Genomic DNA, 22,702 nt, shown 5'->3' with positions numbered 1-22,702 from the left:
GCATTGTCATGTTGAAAAATGCAAGGTCTTCCCTGAAAGAGACGTCGTCTGGATGGGAGCATATGTTGCTCTAGAACCTGGATATACCTTTTCAGCATTGATGGTGTCTTTCCAGATGTGTAAGTTGCCCATGCCACATGCACTAATGCAACCCCATACCATCAGAGATGCAGGCTTCTAAACTGAGCGCTGATGCCAACTTGGGTTGTCCTTCTCCTCTTTAGTCCGAATGACACGGCATCCCTGATTTCCATAAAGAACTTCAAATTTTGATTCACCTGACCACAGAACAGTTTTCCACTTTGCCACAGTCCATTTTAAATGATCCTTGGCCCAGAGAAGACATCTGCGCTTCTGGATCATGTTTAGATACGGCTTCTTCTTTGAACTATAGAGTTTTAGCTGGCAACGGCGGATGGCACGGTGAATTGTGTTCACAGATAATGTTCTCTGGAAATATTCCTGAGCCCATTTTGTGATTTCCAATACAGAAGCATGCCTGTATGTGATGCAGTGCTGTCTAAGGGCCCGAAGATCACGGGCACCCAGTATGGTTTTCTGGCCTTGACCCTTATGCACAGAGATTCTTCCAGATTCTCTGAATCTTTTGATGATATTATGCACTGTAGATGATATGTTCAAACTCTTTGCAATTTTACACTGTCGAACTCCTTTCTGATATTGCTCCACTATTTGTCAGTGCAGAATTAGGGGGATTGGTGATCCTCTTCCCATCTCTACTTCTGAGAGCCGCTGCCACTCCAAGATGCTCTTTTTATACCCAGTCGTGTTAATGACCTACAGTATGTCCAGTTGACCTAATGAGTTGCAATTTGGTCCTCCAGCTGTTCCTTTTTTGTACCTTTAACTTTTCCAGCCTCTTATTGCCTCTGTCCCAACTTTTTTGAGATGTGTTGCTGTCATGAAATTTCAAAAGAGCCAATATTTGACATGAAATTTCAAAATGTCTCACTTTCAACATTTGATATGTTGTCTATGTTCTATTGTGAATACAATATCAGTTTTTGAGATTTGTAAATTATTACATTCCATTTTTATTTACAATTTGTACTTTGTCCCAACTTTTTTGGAATCGGGGTTGTAAAACCTTGATAGACAATATACAGCTGCAGTCAGAGGTTTGCATTCACTCATCATGGACATGAATGTCATGGCAATATTGGGCTTTCAATAATTTCTTTGAACTGTTTCCTTTAATAGAGCTTCACTTGAACTGTTTTCTTTAATGTCTTTAAAGGAAGAAAAACAAGAATTTGGTGCACAAGTTTAAATTCATTTTGGGTTTTCTAAAACTAACACAGAGTCAAAAATATATTTACAGTACACTTAACTAGATTATTAATTTAGTATGCTGAATGTTCCAAAATGTCTTTCAACTTGCCAAGTGATCATGATTGACAACAGCTGGTAGTTTCTCTGTGCCAGCATAAAAAGGGTTTGTTTGAGAAGCACAATTTTAGACTTGGACATTTATTTATTTATTTATTTAGGGTTTGTTTGTTTGTTTGTTTGTTTGTTTTGGGGGGGACAATCCAATATTACAGAGCTGTGAGTGGAAAAAGTATGTGAACCTTGAGGTTTAGCAATTAATTTGGAGGTGAAATTAGAGTCAGGTTTTATTTCAATCAATGGGATGACAATCAGGTGTGAGTGAGTGCCTTGTTTTATTTAAAGAACAGGGATCCATCAAAGTCTGATTTTCACAGCACATGTCTGTGGAAGTGTACCATGCTATGAACAAAGGAGATTCCTGAGGATCTCAGAAAAAGAGTTGTTGATGTTCATCAAGCTGGAAAAAAGTTACAAAAGCATCTCTAAAGACTTTGGACTCCACCAATCCACAGTCAGACAGATGGAGGATATTAAAGACTATTGTTATCCTCCCCAGGAGTGATCCACCAACAAAGATCACTCCAAGAGCAAGACATGTAATAGTCCATGAGGCATAAGTATCAGCATAAGAACTTTATCCCATCTGTGAAATATGGTACTGTCATGGTTTGGGTCTTTTTTGCTGCATCTGAACCAGGAGAGCTTGCCATCACTAATGGAACAATGGATTCTGAAGTACACCAGTGAATTATAAAGGAAAATGTCAGGACATCTGTCCATGAACTGAATCAAGAGAAAGTGGGTCATGCAACAAGACAATGACCCTAAGCACACAAGTCGTTCTACCATGGAATGGTTAAAGAAGAATAGATTTAATATTTTTGAATGGCTATGTCAAAGTCCTGAGCTTAATCCAATCGAAATGTTATGGATGGACTTGAAGTGAGCAGTTCATTTAAGGAAACCCACCAACATCCCAGAGTTGAAGCTGGTCTATACAAAGGAATGACCTAAAATTCCTCCAAATTGATGTGCAGAGCTGATAAACAATTACTGAAAATGTTTAATTGCAGTTATTGCTGTACAAGGGGGTCACACCAGATACTGAAAGCAACGGTTCACATACTTCTGCCCCTGGCAGACATGTAATATTGGATCATTTTCCTCAGTAAATAAATGACCAAGTATTTTTGTCTTATTTGTTTAATTTAGTTCTCTTTTATCTACTTATAGGACTTGTGTGAAAATCTGATGATGTTTTAGGTCATATTTAGGGAGAAATATAGAAAATTCTATTGGGCTCACAAATTTTCAATCACCACTTCTAAGTAATATATAACACATTACATGCAGGGGTTCTTTTAAGAAGCAGGGGTGTGTCTGTAGGGGGGAAGGGTAAATATAAAAGGTGCAAAAAACAAAACAAAAAAAAACAGTGGACTACTGGTGGCAGCTGCTTTGTTGTCAGTGGGCCAACAATCTTCTTTCTATCAGGCCTGCAGTGTGTATGAGCCCACCAGAGAGCAGCAAAACACTTTGGGAAGGACTGTGGTTATTTCTATACCTACAGCTTTACAGTTGACTCAGCACATGTAAAAGCTTGCCCATTACAGATCAATATGTGTTGCCTACATACATTATATTGCCAAAAGTATTTGCTCACCCATCCAAATTAGCGGAATCAGGTGTTCCAATCACTTCCATGGCCACAGGTGTATGAAATTAAGCACCTAGGCATGCAGACTGTTTTTACGATTTGTAGCTGGCCCCTTCCTCTTCCAACATGACTCTGCACCAGTGCACAAAGCAAGGTCCATAAAGACATGGATGACAGAGTCTGGTGTGGATGAACTTGACTGGCCTGCACAGAGTCCTGACCTCAACCTGATAGAACACCTTTGGGATGAATTAGAGCGGAGACTGAGAGCCAGGCCTTCTCGTCCAACATCAGTATGTGACCTCACAAATGCGCTTCTGGAAGAATGGTCAAAAATTCCCATTAATAATAATAATAATAATAATAATAATAATACATTTTATTTATAAGCGCCTTTCAAGGTACCCAAGGACACTGAACAGTAAAAAACAAACAATAAAAACAGAACAATAAAATAACAATAATAAAATAATAAGAAATTAATAATAATAATAATAACAACGTTATTAGAAACACACTCTTAAACCTTGTGGACAGCCTTCCCAGAAGAGTTGAAGCTGTTCTAGCTGCAAAGGGTGGACCGACGTCATATTGAACCCTATGGATTAGGAATGGGATGTCACTTAAGCTCATATGTGAGTCAAGGCAGGTGAGCAAATACTTTTGGCAATATAGTGTATGTACAGGTGTCAACAATTTTCAAGTGTAGATGGAATTACTTTACCTGTGCAGAGGTAAATGTTCTATCGACACACAAAGTTAATTTGTGCATTTACATGCACATATTTTAACAAATACACATCATTTCTACCTGTACAAGGAATGCTTTTCAGATCTGTCCTTAAATATTTTAATATTAAATATTTTAGCTGAAACTTCTTTAGAAATTTAGATCCTTTTGGCCGTCAGGAAGAAATCTGAGAGTGAGGTTTAAGTAAGAAATCTGAGAAATCCCAACCTTCTTCCCTGATTATAGTTCTGATGTTACATACATGCTGTGAGCTCATATTTATGATAAAAACTTTATGTAATTCTCTATGAGATCTCTGGATTTAATCAAAATGCCTAAAGTTAAAGTAGAAAAGAAATCTTGACAATACCAAGAGGTGAAGTCAAGGGATCATGTTTAACACTGGTATTGAGCAGCATATTCTGAAAAATCCCTTGCTCATTAACAGCATTACTGAGAAGGCAGCCTTGCCTTGAGACCTACATTGGAACTGAAAGCAATAGTGGAGCTTCTGGAAAAGGCCAAAAAACTAATCCCATTTGAGCTGGACAACAGGCTTGTAGCTGAATGTCAGAAACCAGTACAGTGCATATTGATGCTGATGAAACTTCAAATTTTGCTTGGTGATATTTTGAAGACTGAACTGTCATTATTTGATGTATGTGTAGCAAATTTACCCTATCAGATATCACTACCATTTGTCTGCAATCTATGCCTTCATAGACTTTTCTTCAGATATGCAGTGCTGATGTTCCAGTGGTAGTTTGCCATGCAGTTGGTGGTGAAGCCTGGAGATAAGCTCTACTGCAGGTTATCTGTCAACACACAACTACTGGCCAGGGTCAACCACCTCATAAAGGTTGAAAAAGTAATTTCAGACCTCCTCCTAAAGTGGAATCTACAGCTGTATGGTCAAGAAAGAACCAAAAAAAATCCACCACCTTACATCAATTTTCAGGATTGGGACAGGCTTGTCAGAATTGTTTTTGTAAGAAAGAACAAAGCTCTGAGTGCAGCCTTCAAGTCTGCTGATGTTGAGCAGCTTTTGGAGAAGAACTACAGAATTCAGGGACAGCATGGTAGTGTAGTGGTTAGCACTATTGCCTCACAGCAAGAAGGTTCTGGGTTCGAGCCCAGTGGCCTTTCTGTGTGGAGCTTGCATGTTCTCCTTGTAGTGAAAAATGGGCATGATCAATGGATAGTGAAATTAACTCATCTAGCATTCAACTTGGCTGGGATCCCCTTTTCATGAAGCTTAAACACAAGATGACTGGACTGTATATTGATGTTAATAACAGTGCATTTTATTTATAATGTGTATTTCATTTAGATGTTAAGTTCAAGGTGCTACAATATTATCCTTAAATGTACAAACCATATTTTTTCACTGAAATTGTGTTTTTGATGACTTCAAGTTCAGAAGATCTTAAAAATAAACAAAGAGTAAACAGTGAATAGGGATGAATACAATTTAGATATATCTTGATTCTGTCTTTAAATGTTTCTGTATCCATGCACAGATCAGTCAGATTTCTCATTATATATTCTTATATTTTCAGTGAAAAGCCAAAAAACTGAGTGTTGGCAGCTGGAAATGTTTTGTCTGTGTTTTTATCAGAAGAAGAAGCGGTAGCTTGTGATGTTTAGGGGAGGAAAACAACAACAAATTAAAATAGGCTACATTGCTCTGCAGAATTATTGATACGTTTCATGAAAATGAGCAAAAATTAATAAAAAGAATAACACATGCTATAGTTTACCAAAGCACTCTATGCCTCCAAGGTCTCCTGAGAACCCTTCAGATCTGCTTCTTTACCTAATAAAAGCTATTAAATTTAATTTAGCCATAGTAAGGTATATACATACATACATAATTGCTGGGGAAACCACTACAGCTTGCGCCAATTACAGTGGCCCCATTGTACCTAATCTGCTCGTCTTTGAACTGTGGGAGAAACCAGAGCACCCAGGGAAAACCGACACAGAGAGAACATGCAAACTCCACACAGAAAGGCCCCTGTCACCCATAAGATTCAAACCCGGAACCTTCTTGCTGTGAGGAGACAGTGCTAACCACTGCACCACCATGCCACCCATTGCACACACTATTGCACTACTACTGCTATATTATAAATTCTATCAACATTACATCAGTGAATTCTGATAATATCACATTATAAAAGCTAAAATACATCACCATCAATCTGTGAAGTCTCCTCTCTCTCTCTCTCTCTCTCTCTCTCTCTCTCTCTCTCTGTGTGTCTCTCTATTACATTATGGTATGTATTATTCTATTAGACATTGGATAGTAATGGAATCCCAGCTATAGCAGTTTAAATGTTCAAACAATCAGTGAATCAAATAAATAAAATTATTTATTTAATAGTGTTTAAACAAATAAAGAAAAATATTTCTTTAATAGCTTTTTACTCTTGGTCAGCTTTTAAACAATAATTTCATAATCTGATTTCTCAAATAGCTTTGTAACATAGGGCTACTTTAAGTAAAGGATAATGTACAGCGAGCAACTCTCGTGATTTTGGATTCTGTGTATAATGGTATCTACTACAACACAAACCAAACATAACTCAAAACTGTTCTGCACAAACAGGTTTTATTAAATATATTGCATACTATTTTAATGACACTTAACAACAATTGTGACTGATCAATTAAATACATGACAAACCTTAATTCACACAACAGTGATCCTCTGATTTGGCCTGAGTATACCTCAGTGTGGTAAAAGAAAGCATTTAAATGAATGAATTGTCAGTAGAACCAGTAACTCAGTAATACATATTTTGAGCAAAAGTGATCAACTCTGTTTAATTTTCACTCCAATGGTCAAATATTTTAATTAAAAAATTTCACAAATTAAATTTATCCAGTGAACATTAGTGAAGAGGAAATATTTCTGATTCAGATACACACAAACACAACACACACAGTCATGCACATAAGGACTTACACAATATAGTTATGCACATTTACAATCACAAGCTAACCAAGGAGGTTTTAGCACAATATTATAATATATCTATTTTATAGAGTGTGATTGTTCTCCACTCTCATTTCTTTCTCTCCATTTCCTGGAAGAAGTCATTGCAGGCGACAGTCAGTGCTGCTACAAGTACCACAAATTCATTAAAATCGACTTCATTGTCTTTATTGGAGTCAAGATCATTCATGATCTTCTCCACGAGCAGAGGGTCCTTCTGTGACTGAGAGAGAGAGAAAGAGAGAGAGAGAGAGAGAGATTATTTAGACTTTTCTGTTGACAATAATTGGTAAAATGTTAACTATAACAGAATATGAATACATTATTCAAACTTAATGCATGCTAAACAGATATGGATATGAGTGGACAGCTACAGGAAACTAGACAGTTGCAAGTTAGAAAAAGATCACATGATGTTTTTTCAATCTTCAAATGTACACTTTCAGTGAGCCCACGATAGTCTCAGGTTCCTGTTCTTGGCTGATATAAGTGGAACGTGATTAGGTCTTCTGGTATTGCAGTTTATCTGCCTCAAGGTTTGGCATATTGTACATTCTGAAATGCTTTTCTGCTCACTATGGTCAAAAAGACTTGTTATTTATTTATTTGTTTGTTTGTTTGTTTGTTTGTTTTGTTTGTTACTTGCGGAAATCTGAGATTTTTTCAAGTATGTTGATCTGTCCATTTGTTTGGGTTTTTTTTGTCAACCTGGAATGGCCATCACTGAACAGAGGTGGTGGTCTAAGACATAATTTATCAGCCACCTACAATGCAGTCCTTGGCACACTTCCCAGACAACTGAATGCACACCAAAACCCAGCTGTTTTCAGTGACTCACAGGAGGACAGAGAGAACCAACAATCTACTGATCATCCCAACGACTCTCTAGGCCATTCACACCCAGCCCCCAGTGACCCACACCAACAGGATGACTCAATGACACTTTAGGATTGCTTTTCATTCATGAGAGGATAAATACCTAATACTCCCTATTATGCCGCTTTTCCACTACAAACGCGGCTGAATTGGGCTGAGCCGTGTCGAGCTGAGTGGGGCTGTTGGAGTTGCATTTCGACTACAACCGCGCTGAACCGTGCTGGCTGGAAGTGGGTGGACACATTGGGTTTAGTTAGCGAAAGTGGGTGGACGTCACGTGATGTCGTTAGGCGGCGCAAACAGTGACATCAGTGAGCTTTTAAGCGGTAGTCTCACGACCCGGATAGTAAACAATAAACATGGAGGACGTGGAGTCGTTAGTGTTGCTGGTCTTGGTGCTGTGGCTTGTCACCGACAACGCCAACAGATACTGGCAAGAGCATATAGATGAGGCGAGGCACATAAAGCTTCAGAAATTCTCATAATTCTTCTTCTTCCGGGTTTACGGTGTTTACAGATCCCAGCATGCTCGCGGGGCGTGTGTGGGCGTGTGAGGACACTCCTCCTCACCAATCAGTGCACAGGGGAGTGTCTCCTCACGCCCCTAGCCCCGCTCGGCTCAGTTTAGCTCGCTTCAGCCCCACTCCAAAACCGTGCGAGTTTTGGGTGCTAAGCAGGGCTGAAGCGAGCTGAGTCGTGCTGCTCTGAGATAGTCGAAACGCGAGCCGTGTCGGGCTGAAGTGAGCTGAAGCGAGCTGAAGTGAGCTGAAAAAGGGTAGTGGAAAAGGGCCATTAGTCAGACAAAACTGAAGAAGCCTTTCGGATGAGAGGTGAAACGTCTTCAAGAATCTTCAAGCAAGTCCAGTTGCTCTCTTTTACCACCCACAGTTTACTATGACCTGGATGACTGAAAATCTTCACAGACATGTCAACATGAGAAGATACATTTTCAAGCCAACATGTGATGTTCTTTTTATTATATAGACAGATTCACAAACAAAAAAGTACCCAAATTTATCAAAACAGTTCAGCAATTGCCTTATGAGTGACATATAGAGATTTACGTCATAGTTTTGGTTCTCAATGTCCTGGATAGACTTAGACTTCCTTTATTGTCATTCAGTATGCAACAAGTGTACACCAAATGAAATTTCATTGCAAATTGGCTCAGCACAGAAATAAATATGAAGAGTATTAAATTAAATTATGTAGCAGCAGAAATATTATAAAGTGCAATAGTATAAAGTGACCTGTGGAATTTGGAATCAAGTTATAAATAGAAGTTTAGAGTTTGGGTTTAGAGTTCAGCAGTCTGGTGGCCTGGGGGAAAAAGCTGTTACAGAACCTGGTGGTCCTGCACCTAATGCTGCGGAACCTCTTTCCAGAGGCCAGAGGGGAGAACAATCCATAATGAGGGTGTGAGGGGTCACTGATGATGTTTCTGGCTTGAGACATGCAACGCCTTGGTGCAATGTCCTGAATGGAGGGAAGAGAAGTCCCAATGATTTTCTCTGCTGTCCTCACCACTCTCCTCACATTCTTCCAGTCAGAGGCACTGTAGCCTCCACACCACACACAGATGCAGCTGGTTAGAACACTCTCTATGGTGTTTCTGTAGAATGTAGTGAGGATGGGCAGGGGCAGGTGGTCTCTTCTCATCTTACGCAGGAAGTGCAGACATTGCTGTGCCTTCTTGACCAGTGACGTGGTGTTCACAGACCAGGTGAAGTTGTCTGTGATGTGCACCCCCAGGAACTTGGTGCTATTGACCACCTCCATGGCCGTGTTGTTGAGAAGAAGTGGAGTATGGCTGGGTTGGTTTTTCCTGAAGTCAACAATGATCTCTTTGGTTTTGTCCATGTTCAGGATCAGGTTGTTTTCCCTGCACCAGCCAACCAACTGCTCCATCTCCTCTCTATAGGCCAGGTCATTATTGTCCCTGATGAGGCCCACCACTGTTGTGTCATCCGCAAACTTCACAATGTGGTTGCTGGTAGCCCTGGGGACACAGTTGTGTGCCATCAGAGTGAACAGCAGAGGGCTCAGAACACAGCCCTGAGGGGAGCCTGTGCTGAGGGTGATGACACTGGAGGTGTTCTGTCCGACCCGCACTGACTGTGGTCTTTCAGTGAGGAAGTCCAGCAGCCAGTTGCATAGGGGGGTGCTGAAGCCCAGCGAACCCAGTTTGTTCACCAGATGCTGTGGAATGATAGTATTGAACGCTGAACTGAAGTCAAGGAACAGCATCCACACATGAGTGTACATGGATGTAGCTCATATGAAAAATACAGGTGGTGTATTTCCCAGTAAAACACTTGTGTCCATCCATGAGTGTCTTGGTCTTGTTCCAGTAGTCCATTTCTTATTAGGTTGCCCTGGTTCCTCAACACCTGATGCAGACCTTGTTAGACCAGGCAACTTCCAAGCCAGCATGACTCTTGTTTTTCTGTCTGTCATTGATGAGGTAGGCAGGTAGCAATAAGGGCCTTGCCTACAGGCCCTCACTGGAGTTGCCTCAACCAGGACACAAACCCATGATCTCCTGCACCAGAGTGCACTAAGTCAGTGAGCCAAAGACAAACCACTGCACAGGATGTACCACTGGCAGATAGAAGAAGTGGCTGATATTGAAAAATCCTATCAGTGGCTAGATAAAGCTGGACTGGAAGACAGCACAGAGGCACTAGTCATAGCTGCCTAGGAACAGGCCCTAAGCACAAGATCAATAGAGGCTGGGGTCTACCACACAAGGTAGGGCTCCAGGTGCAGACTGTGCAAAGATACCCCAGAGACAATCCAGCACATAACAGCAAGGTGTAAGATGCTAGCAGGAAGAGCATACAGTGGTGCTTGAAAGTTTGTGAACCCCTTAGAATTCTCTATATTTCTTCATAAATATGACATAAAAGATCATCAGATTTTCACACAAGTCCTAAAAGTAGATAAAGAGAACCCAGTTAAACAAATGAGACAAAAATATTATATTTGGTCATTTATTTATTGAGGAAAATGATCCAATATTACATATCTGTCAGTGGCAAAAGTATGTGAACCTCTAGGATTCGCAGTTAATTTGAAGGTGAAATTAGAGTCAGGTGTTTTCAATCAATGGGACAGCAATCAGGTGTGAGTGGGCACCCTGTTTTATTTAAAGAATAGGGATCTATCAAAGTCTGATCTTCACAACACATGTTTGTGGAAGTGTATCATGGCACGAACAAAGGAGATTTCTGAGGACCTCAGAAAAAGCGTTGTTGATGCTCATCAGGCTGGAAAAGGTTACAAAACCATCTCTAAAGAGTTTGGACTCCACCAATCCACAGTCAGACAGATTGTGTACAAATGGAGGAAATTCAAGACCATTGTTACCCTCCCCAGGAGTGGTCGACCAACAAAGATCACTCCAAAAGCAAGCCGTGTAATAGTCGGCGAGGTCACAAAGGACCCCAGGGTAACTTCTAAGCAACTGAAGGCCTCTCTCACACTGGCTAATATTAATCTTCATGAGTCCACCATCAGGAGAACACTGAACAACAATGGTGTGCATGGCAGGGTTGCAAGGAGAAAGCCACTGCTCTCCAAAAAGAACATTGCTGCTCGTCTGCAGTTTGCTAAAGATCTCGTGGACAAGCCAGAAGGCTGTTGGAAAAATGTTTTGTGGACAGATGAGACCAAAATAGAACTTTTTGGTTTAAATGTGAAGCATTATGTTTGGAGAAAGGAAAACACTGCATTCCAGCATAAGAACCTTATCCCATCTGTGAAACATGGTGGTGGCAGTATCATGGTTTGGGCCTGTTTTGCTGCATCTGGGCCAGGACGGCTTGCCATCATTGATGGAACAATGAATTCTGAATTATACCAGCGAATTCTAAAGGAAAATGTCAGGACATCTGTCCATGAACTGAATCTCAAGAGAAGGTGGGTCATGCAGCAAGACAACAACCCTAAGCACACAAGCCGTTCTACCAAAGAATGGTTAAAGAAGAATAAAGTTAATGTTTTGGAATGGCCAAATCAAAGTCCTGACCTTAATCCAATGGAAATGTTGTGGAAGGACCTGAAGCGAGCAGTTCATGTGAGGAAACCCACCAACATCCCAGAGTTGAAGCTGTTCTGTACGGAGGAATGGGCTAAAATTCCTCCAAGCCGGTGTGCAGGACTGATCAACAGTTACCACAAATGTTTAGTTGCAGTTATTGCTGCACAAGGGGGTCACACCAGATACTGAAAGCAAAGGTTCACATACTTTTGCCACTCACAGATATGTAATATTGGATCATTTTCCTCAATAAATAAATGACCAAGTCTAATATTTTTATCTCATTTGTTTAACTGGGTTCTCTTTATCTACTTTTAGGATTTATGTGAAAACCTGATGATGTTTTAGGTCATATTTATGCAAAAATATAGAAAATTCTAAAGGGTTCACAAACTTTCAAGCACCACTGTACATGGAACACCATAACCAAGTGGCTGGCATAGTGTCCAGAAACATCTGTGCTGAGTATGGACTGGAAGTCCCAAGGTTAAAGTGGGACACACCTTCAAAGGTGGTTGAGAATGACCAAGCTAAGATCCTGTGGGACTTCCAGATACAGATGGACAAACTGATAATGGCTAACCAACTGAACATGGTAGTGGTGGACAAACAGTAGAACAAGGCTGTGGTGATAGATGTGCCAATACCAAGTGACAATAACATCAGGAAAAAGGAAATTGAGAAGCTCGAGAAGTATCAAGGGCAGAAAGAAGAGGTAGAAAAGATGTGGAAGATGAAAACAATAGTGGTCCCCATGGTGATAGGAGCCCTCGGTGCAGGGACCTGCAAACAGGGAGACTGGCTCCAACAGATCCCAGGAATAACATCTGAGAGCTCTGTCCAGAAAAGCGCAGTCCTAGGAACAGCTAAGATACTGCTCAGGACCCTCAAACTCCCAGGCCTCTGGTAGAGGACCCAAGCTTGAGTGGAAAAAAAAAAGACCACCCGAAGGAAGGGGCAAGTGGGGAATTATATATATATACATATATATATATATATATATATATATATATATATATATATATATATATATATATATATAATACAGTATATGCATTGCATACAGTTGGCATGCAGCCATTTTCCTCTGGACCCTTCTTGCCAAGCTGTCTTTCATACTGCCACAACTACTCAAAGATGGTGAAGTCAAAACAGCCTATTGCTCTTCCTGGTCTATTTCTTGATTTTGCTGACTATATCCTTCACAGATCCCCCCCCCCCCCAAAGGATGGAATAATGGCTCATGGAGTAATCAGGGAGTCTCAAAGCAGCATAGGGAAAACAACATCTTTTAATACAGTGCACATCTTTTAACAAGCATCTTTTAATACAGTGCACATATTTTAATACAGTGGTCCAGTGTATTGCTGTCCCTAGTAGTACATTTCTTTTGATAAAATTTAACGAGACTTGAGTCTGTGCTGTTGCTCAATACTTATTATCAGATCCCTTCAACCACATTTGGGCAAAATTCTGCTGGGTTATTCTCTGAATTCGGTGTACTTTGTGTCCCACAGGTGTTCCTGAAAGATTTTCATATAAAGTAAACCACAATTGCTTTTTAATACAAGAAATGGAAATATCCATGTGTCTTTGCATTATAACACAAACTTATTTTAAAAATTTATGTTTTGAAAAGTGGGCAGCACGGTGGTGTAGTGGTTAGCACTGTCGCCTCACAGTAAGAAGGTCCGGGTTCGAGCCCCATGGCCGGCGAGGGCCTTTCTGTGTGGAGTTTGCATGTTCTCCCCGTGTCCGCGTGGGTTTCCTCCGGGTGCTCCGGTTACCCCCACAGTCCAAAGACATGCAGGTTAGGTTAACTGGTGACTCTAAATTGACTGTAGGTGTGAGTGTGAATGGTTGTCTGTGTCTATGTGTCAGCCCTGTGATGACCTGGCGACTTGTCCAGGGTGTACCCCGCCTCTCGCCCATAGTCAGCTGGGATAGGCTCCAGCTTGCCTGCGACCCTGTAGAAGGATAAAGTGGCTAGATATAATGAGATGAGATGTTTTGAAAAGTTTTATGGATTGTTGAGGCACAGGGGTGAGCCAAATGAGCATGTCCCCACTGCCCAAAATTACTTTTTCTTTGAATATAAAACAAATAAAAATAGCCAGTAACCACAAGTTTTTTTCTGCTAATGTAATCATTTGTCTGTCTACTTTTACCTAAATAAAAGAAATATGAGAAAAATATATGAATTATTCATAAATTAGCACAATTTAATCATCTCATCATTTCTAGCCGTTTTATCCTGTTCTACAGGGTTGCAGGCAAGCTGGAGCCTATCCCAGCTGACTACGGGCAAAAGGTGGGGTACACCCTGGACAAGTCGCCAGGTCATCACAAGGCTGACACATAGACACAGACAACCATTCACACTCACGGTCAATTTAGAGTCACCAGTTAACCTAACCTGCATGTCTTTGGACTGTGGGGGAAACTGGAGCACCCAGAGGAAACCCACGCGGACATGGGGAGAACATGCAAACTCTGCACAGAAAGGCCCTCGCCAGCCACAGGGCTCGAACCCGGACCTTCTTGCTATGAGGCGACAGCGCTAACCACTACACCACCGTGCCACCCAATTTAACCCTGTCCCCCAGTTTTGTTCAACCCCATAACAGCATACCAATCCCTCCCTTTATAAAAATAATGGTTCAGTCCAACTTCCTCAGCACCCAGGAAGTGACATCACTCAAGTCTTTTCCCGCTCACACTGTAAAGAGAGGTAAGAGTTAACATACTTTCTGGTCTATATTTCATTGTTTTTATCATCAAGTTGACATCGTCAACCTCACCCTTTCAACACTGTTACATACATAAACGATATTTATTATTGTTTGGGAAAAATCATACAATTGTCTTGGAAAAATATATTAATTTCTTGTTTTCCTCATGCCATATAGTGCTCCATACCCTAGCTAATGTGTATTTATGGCTACTTTTAGCTAAAATCTTCAACCCCGTAACAAAAAACACTGTTATAGGGTTGAATCATTGTTATGGGGTTGAAAGTTGGACTGTTGGGTTGTCCACCCCTCCCTTTCAGACCGCAACACATGCCAATGCAGGTTACATGAAAACCTGGGCTTTCTGGCTGACAAGCTTTGTCAGCTTAAGCTTATTGTAACTTCACATTTAGAGAGCCTCACAGAACTTGTCTGCTGTGACACTGGCAGCAAGGCCTGCATGTATGTAGAATGTGAAGATTGCAAGAACAAAACAGTTCCCCTCTCAAGCTCATATAATGGTACACAGAAGGTAACCTATATGCAGTGGACCACAGAAGACAAAGCAAAGTCAAATGATGAAGAAAGCTCGGTAGCAAAAATAACAGTTAAAAAAATACATTGAGAGCAGTCAAGAGGAGCTTGCAGAAAGGTTCCACACACACCTCATTAAGTTTAAGAGGCATCTCTTCAACATCAGGCAACAGTATGCCTACTACCGTGGACTACGCAGCTGCATGGCCAATGATGAATGCCTTATCCACATTGACTTCTCTGAGAACTTTTCTTGTAAGTACAGCACTGAAATACAGTCAGTACACTTTGGATCATGCCACCAACAGGCTACACTTCACACCGGGGTCATCTATGTTGGTGGAACCCAAGAGCCAATCTGCTTTACCTCCATCTCACCATCCAAGCACAAGAGTCCAGCTGCCATATGGGAACATTTGAAACCTGCACTGGACTATGTGCAGACCACACACCCAGAGGTGTCTGTTGTGCACCTTTTTAGTGATGGACCCTGTACACAGTACAGGCAGAAAGGAAACTTTTTTTTCTCTTCAGTACAGAGCTTGACAAGAGAGGACTAAAAGGGAGGACATCAACAATGCTTATGAGCTCTTCAAGGCCCTCTCTGAGACAGACACTTCGATCAAATTGTATTTTATCGAAGATGAAGCGATTGAGCAAGCACTGCATAGGATGCCGTCCACCATTCCACCAGTCCCAGGAACCATGCGCATTCATCAGGTCATCACTCTTGCTCGAGGGGAGATAACATCACGAGATGTCAGCTGCATGTGCTCCACCTATGGAAAGCTTGAATGTGAATGTTGGAACACAAAGCATTTCAGCTTTGTCAGGAAGGTCCCAGCTACTGTGTCACAAATGCACAAACAAATCAATTGGGATGACTCTGAGGTAATAGGGGAGTGGTGTGTGCTCGCTTATGATCAAGCATTGTATCCAGGAATAATCCTTGCCACAGACGAAACCGATGTTCAAGTCAAATGCATGCACCATGCCGGAATAACTAAAAACAGGTTCTTTTGGCCTCTACAAGAGGATGTACTGTGGTATCCATTTGATGATGTGCTTGAGCTCATCCCACCTCCTCAGCCCATGACAAGGACATGATTCACGTCACATGCAAATTCAGAAAGAGATCTGGGACAGACTGTTTAAAGGATGAAGAACCATAAATAGCATAAATAAACAGCAGTATCTGCTGATACTGCAGATGACAGATTCATTCTATTAACATCTGTGAAGAACACAGAAATTATTTAAAGTTTAAAGTTCATAGTTAAGAGTGTGCCTGTGTTGTGACATCAATTGTCACCGGTATACAGCTTTCAGTCATTCAAGGTCTTCATTTTTTTCTTCTCGTAGGACAGATCCGTTCAATATAAATGTGATGATATTTTTAAGAGTTAAATATTACATGCCTAATGATATGTTTCTTTCCCCTTGTTTGTTTTAATGAATTAAAGTCAATTTCAATTTGATTAAATGTTGTCATTCGTTCAACCCTGTTGCAGTATGTTCAACCCTGTTACAGTGTGTTCAACCCTGTAACTTGATATATTATCACACATTTTTTGATAATAATAACAAATATAAGATAAATGTTTGTTGAACTGTATGCAAAGTTTAGAGGACAAAAACAAAATATATGAAAACCTAATCTAAAGTTTATCTTAAAGTATATTTTCATGATTTATTAAGACCGCTTGTACATTAAGTTGCCATATCCTACTTGACAGTCAATTTATTATTATTTAAAATCAAATAAAATATACTTATAATAAGTTATTTTTAACAAGGGACATGTGATTACCAAGGCTTTGGAAGAAATGGTTTTAATATGTTTTAAAATTACACTCATAGAGCAATCAAATTGTCCTGTTATGGGATTGAATTTAAAACAACCTACCGGTAAGTGACAAAGAAATTCCTAATAATGTTTGGGATTTCATGCCTAAGGTGGGAAAACATATTTTCTCAGAGGTTCAAATAGTCCATCATCAGATGCAATGTTCAGGAACACAGATTTTTGTGGTATATTTTTCAGTAACTGGAGAACCCAATGTGCACTGAATTCAGAAAATCACCCTGCTGCCTTGTTTCTTCCCAGACAGCTCTATGTCAACACACATTATGGAGGTGAAACCCCAGTAAACATAGTCTTTTGCCAAACCTTATGAAACATTTCAATAAAACAGAGAGCAGTAGATAATGTGGAATTTATTATCTGGGGAAAGCCTTGGCCTAATGAATAAAGAAGCAGCTTTGGGACCAAAAGGTCACCGGTTTGATTCCCTGAACCAGCAGGAATGGCTGAAGTGCCCTTGAGCAAGGCATCTAACACCCAGCTGCTCTGGGATGTTGTATGTTGCTCTGGATAAGATTGTCTGCTGATTACCATTAAGGTAATGTAGACAATGAATAGTCTTTATAGGTCCTGCTGAGAAGCAGTATATTGCCCAGTTTGATACTGAAAAAGCTGAGATTAGCTTGATGTATACTCGGCAGTAGAGCACAAAACATAGCATCTGAGCTTCATCAGTGTGTCCATTTACTTGCAACATTGCCATCTGCATTTTCTGCATAGAACTACAGCTCCTCTGATCAGAGTGCTCCAAAAGCTCACAAAAGATGAGAAATCCAAATGTACTGATGCATTCCATTTACCTTGGAAGTCAGAGCCAGGAGTGAAGTCACACCTGAGTTGACTCTGTTTCAGTACAAGAAGTTGGAAAACCAATACCAGCAATTAGTAATACCAGTTCTAGCCATTGTTAGCAATACTTGTTGATAACACATTATGTGGTATTTTTCATATACAAACACCATAACATTTCCAGAGCTAGAAGTTGGACAGTATTGTGTGTACAATTGATCAAATGAGACACAAATAAAACAAGTGCTAATAAATAGTATATTACTAGAGCTTTCACTACTGGTGATATGTGGAACAGCCATGTTGGATTTTGAAGGTGGGGTTGTTGAGGTTCATTGAGGTAAATTCAACTTCAGGGAGCATTCCAGTTGAGGTTTCTGACAGGGAACTTGGAAATCCCAACTTCCCAGTACAAATGGAATGCAGCATAAGTGGGATGGCATTGATTATCTAATGGACAATGGTGTAGAATAATAATTTTCTCTCATGTTCATATTCATATGGTGCTTACTAGCACTGGGCTAAAAAACAAACATAACACAAGAGTACTCACAACCCACCCAGCCATGCATGGTGCCATATCACCAATGGTCAATGTCTAAATCCACCTGCGTGTGCCATGTCAGCTTTGCCTACAGTCAGTGCAAGGGATTTTGGGAACCGGATGCTGCATCTCTAAGATGGTCAATACCAATGCAGAAAGTACATAGTTGGTTCCCATTTTCAGCTTCCAGGGTATTTAGACACTGGCTGCACAAGTGTGAGTATTGCAGCATGGCTTGTTTAATCACTCAGTGTATTGTGAGGAAATGAGGGGTTTGTGATATGGTGGGAAAATTCCATCACTGAAACCCCACTAACTTAAAAAGCTAAATTGCTAGTATGCAACCACAGGCATGATAGTCAGACTGGGTATCTGGGGAACTCTGAGAAGAGTGATAGCAAATAAGGATAGCCATGCTAATGGTGTAAAGCCAACTCAAAGGTAGTGGGCAGCTCTGTAGCATTCCCCAGAAAACACTAGAAATGCATGAAAAATACACTTCCTCTGATAGCAGATATAATATGAGCAGTGGCGGCTGCTGGTTTTTAAAACAGGGGAAGCCCATTTTATGCATTCATCGTAAAACCTGTAGGCCAGATATCAAAGCATAGAAAGGTGTGCCCCATTAGCATAGTGAACTAGACAACCCTACCTAGTGGCAGAAAGTATTTTTGCTTGTACATTTCATGTTATAGTCTGGCTTGCCAGGCTAGTGCCTCATATCCTTAATCAAAAATATCAAACATCCAAAAATCACTGGCTATTCAACAAAGAGCCTTGAACATCATACCCTGATATGCAACACAGAGTCTTTAACACAACACCCAGCTGTGCAACACATCCTTGAACATCTGCAACACAGTCTGGAAATTCATAACCAGGTAGGCTATGCAACACACAGAACCTTGAATATTATACCCAGGTATAACCTATAACACAGAGCCCACCATTCTCTTAACATTACTGAACAATATACACACTTCAGATTCATGAACATTATATGATGCACACTATTTATACACAAATTCTGCCCTCTGCTCCTTTTCCAGAAAATGGTCTGTGACCCTGTCATACTAGCTGGTTGTGCTTTCCAGAGACTTCACCAATTTCTGTTAGCAGCTAGCACTGCAGATCCCAATTAGGCTCAAGCTAGCCTACAACCACATTGAACTACAAATGAAATAAACGAGTGAATTCGCAAATGATCAAACTGATAGAATGGATGAAAGTTAACGGAGCACAACGAGTAATATTTACATTTATTTACAGAGTAATGTACAGAGACATCAATGAGAAGAAACGTTTATATGAAAAGAAATTTGGACAGCACTTTGGCACACGACTACACTTTCTCGACATCCGCTAGGGACTGACTGATCATACGTCCGTGTTCCTCGCCGACAGAGCCCGCCCTCCTCATGTCTTTCAAACACTACCTCCAATAATCCTTCATCAGCCCGGCTTCTTGTCCCTCCCACTGTCTCGTTTAGTCCCAGAGAAGCCCGGCTTCCCTGGAAGTGACGAGTTTGTCAATTTTAACCAATAACAACTAGCCAAAATTGGCTGTTCAGAGCCCTCTCATAGACTGCAACGGAAACCCGGCTGCCAGCCATAGAGCCCATTGAAGTAAGAAAGGTTACAGCGTGTTGCCAGATTGGGAGGTTTTAAGTGCATTTTGGCGGGTTTTGAACATATTTTGGCTGGAAAACGTCAGCAGTATCTGGCAACGCTGGTTACAGCCTGGCAGCAAAGGTGATTCTTGTAGCGAACTGCAAGTTCGTCAGACATCACTCAAATAAGTTACAGGATAGTTATGAACGTAAATACAATCTTGGGCATATATTATGTTATGCAAGTTATTGTTTTAATGAGAATTCAACGTCATAGATGCCACAGTTTGGGGAGAGAATTTTAGGGGAAGCTCGGCTTCCCTTGTTGTCTCTGAGAAATCGCCCCTGAATATGAGCCTATTACCAGCTTTGGAAGACACGGTACCTATAGCTCTGTCTGTAGTTACAAGCTGTTAAGCAAATATCTCCATATGCATAAAGTCTACTGTACAGAATCTGAGGCTATGTCCACACTAATATGTTTTAGTTTTAAAATGTATCACTTTTGCTAGGTTTTCACCTGGCATTCACACTACTCCAGAGTTTTCAAGCCCCAGAAAAGGAGACTTTTGGAAATGCTCTTGGCCCATTTTAGTTTTAAAACTTTGGGGTAGTATTTTAGTATAGACAGGGCAAAAACAGAGACAGTTTGGAACTGATGACACAGACACCCATGTTCGCATCCTGCTTGAGTCTTATCAGTCATGATGTATCTTTCTCTGATTCTTTACACCATGTGACCCTTTTCTGGAAGAAAACAAGTGGCATCAGCTGTTTATACCAGCATGTGCATGTCTAGTGTAAATGAATGGTCATGTGATATGCCTTTTCAGGTGTGTTATGGACAGATAAGGAAGCAAAATGTTCATCTGGATGGAGATCCACATTACAAAGACATGGCTGTGGAAGAAGAGGGTGCCTGTCCAATAGAGAATGTGTGGCGAATTTTAAAATGAAAAATATGACACCACCAACCCTGTATCTTAAAACCATAATAACTTAAAACCTGTTTGGAGGAAGAATGAGCAAAATATAACACCTGAAACACTTCATTACTTGGTGTCCCTAAACATCTTTTAAATGTTGTGAGAAGGAATGGCAATATTACAAAATGGTACGGTAAATGCTTCACCGTCCCAATTTGTTTTTTAAATTGTGTTGCAATAAACAAAATTGCAATATGTGTCTATCGTGAAAAAAGCAATAAAATTATTGAGGTAAAACATCAAATAATGTGCTGATGTGTTGTTTTGATACAATGCAGGTCAAATATTATTTACAAATTTATTGTTTTAAATTTTAATTTCAATTTCTTGAAATTAAATTTTTCAAAAGCAAGTTTTTTTGGTTTTTTTCAAGCATTACAAATTCAGGTTCAGGTTCTGCTGACTCTGATTTCATTCCATACATATGGTTTTTATGACTGTTATTAAAGAACAACAAATAAATACATAGATAAATAAATCTCATCTCATCTCATTATCTCTAGCCGCTTTATCCTGTTCTACAGGGTCACAGGCAAGCTGGAGCGTATCCCAGCTGACTACGGGCGAAAGGCGGGGTACACCCTGGACAAGTCGCCAGGTCATCACAGGGCAGATAAATAAATCATTTTTCAAAATAACTCATTGCCTATCAAACTATTTGTTGTTTCTGCTCATTCTGTGTCTCTGTCTGACTGTGTGTCTCTCTCTCTCGCTCTGTGTGTTTGCTGTGTATGCTATGCAGTGAGAGAGAGAGTATGTGTGTGTGAGAGAGAGAGAGAGAGAGAGAGAGAGAAAAAAATGGCCTTACTGTAAGGAAGTCGGTGAGTTCACTGGTCAGAAGCTCTTTCAGCTCGCCTTTGTTCAGTTTGTATTTGTCTCCTTCGTTACCTGAGTAGTTGTAGAAGACACGTATCAGAGCATCCATTGCTCCCTCCAGCTGGGTTGGCATGATCACTGCACGAGTACACTACACACAAAAAGATAATTTTACACACACACACACACCAGACAAAATATATATCTAATTCCTAAAATTGTACTACAACATGAAATTGAGCACTGATTTGAGCAAATTGATGAATTAGCCTCAGTTGTGTATAAACAATCTCCAGCCCATCTGTCCCTTAGGTATGCTATGTTTCTGCGTCAGACACATCCCACACCCCATTCTCATATACTTTTCCTAATTAGACATACATATGTCATTTATGTGAGTCAATTAAAGGAAAACATTCAGACTATAGTCATGCATGCTCCAAGAAAAGAACAGTGGAGAGGAGAAAATATATTTCATTTCAGAGTTTGTCTGAGGTTGCTGAAAATAATAACTTTATTCATTAAAGCCTCAAAAATGACATAGAATGTACATAACTGCAAAAAATGAAATAAATCTAAATAATAAAGTCAAATGTTAATACAGCTTTAACAGACAAAATGATGATCTTATAGGGTTGCCTTTTGCAATTCTGAATGTTTTACTGGAATCAATAAAGGTGAATATTATGTGTACAGTATATAGACAAACTTTTTAAAGCTGCTTTAGTAATAAGCTGATCTTTAGTATCAGGTAAATAACTGAACTGTTCCAAAGTCATCTGCAGACAGCTATATGAACTATAATTAGAATAATTATACTGCAAAACAGTTTTAAACAGTTCAGAAAAGAAAGAAATTACTTTATAAGAATAAATGCTAAGATATTATCAAAACCTTGCTAAAAATTGTAATATAATTAAAAATTCATAGTTATCAAGGCAATGTGTCAGTAACGGTGCTGAAAACACGAGTTTGGAGCAGCCTCCAAACATGGCTGCTCTGGACTACAAACCCCAAGAGTCAGAGCACCCTCTGTCACCTGACTACTAATTATACCACCTGTCTCCCATTCAGCAAATATCACCTTGCCTATATAAGCTCAGCTCTCACCACTGACTTTGTGAAGTATTGTTTAGTGTTCCGTGCCTAACCTTGCCGAGCCGTTTGA

The 22,702-nt window shown here is 40.2% G+C and overlaps 1 protein-coding gene and 1 pseudogene across 1 annotated transcript; one reads left to right on the top strand and one right to left on the bottom strand.

Moving 5' to 3' along the window:
* Window positions 1–4,071: 4,071 nt before the first annotated feature.
* Window positions 4,072–5,105, top strand: LOC132895800 (probable dimethyladenosine transferase; annotated as a pseudogene).
* A 1,706-nt stretch (window positions 5,106–6,811) lies between these two features.
* Window positions 6,812–21,667, bottom strand: s100z (S100 calcium binding protein Z). The gene is made up of 2 exons (XM_060935027.1): window positions 21,527–21,667; window positions 6,812–6,964 (listed from the first exon to the last, which is right to left on the bottom strand). The coding sequence occupies exons 1-2, from the start codon at window positions 21,665–21,667 to the stop codon at window positions 6,812–6,814; spliced, it is 294 nt and encodes a 97-aa protein (XP_060791010.1).
* Between the last annotated feature and the right edge of the window lie 1,035 nt (window positions 21,668–22,702).

This window comes from Neoarius graeffei, chromosome 12 (assembly GCF_027579695.1).
Source record: "Neoarius graeffei isolate fNeoGra1 chromosome 12, fNeoGra1.pri, whole genome shotgun sequence".
Lineage (NCBI taxonomy): Eukaryota > Metazoa > Chordata > Actinopteri > Siluriformes > Ariidae > Neoarius > Neoarius graeffei.
This window is presented reverse-complemented; position numbering and strand designations above follow the sequence as displayed.

Excerpts from the sequence above, each read along its gene's own strand:
- s100z (XM_060935027.1), bottom strand. The coding sequence starts at position 21,667 with ATGCCAACCCAGCTGGAGGGAGCAATGGATGCTCTGATACGTGTCTTC. Across the intron at positions 6,965-21,526 it reads AACTCACCGACTTCCTTACA|TCACAGAAGGACCCTCTGCT; the intron begins GTAAGGCCATTT and ends TCTCTCTCTCAG.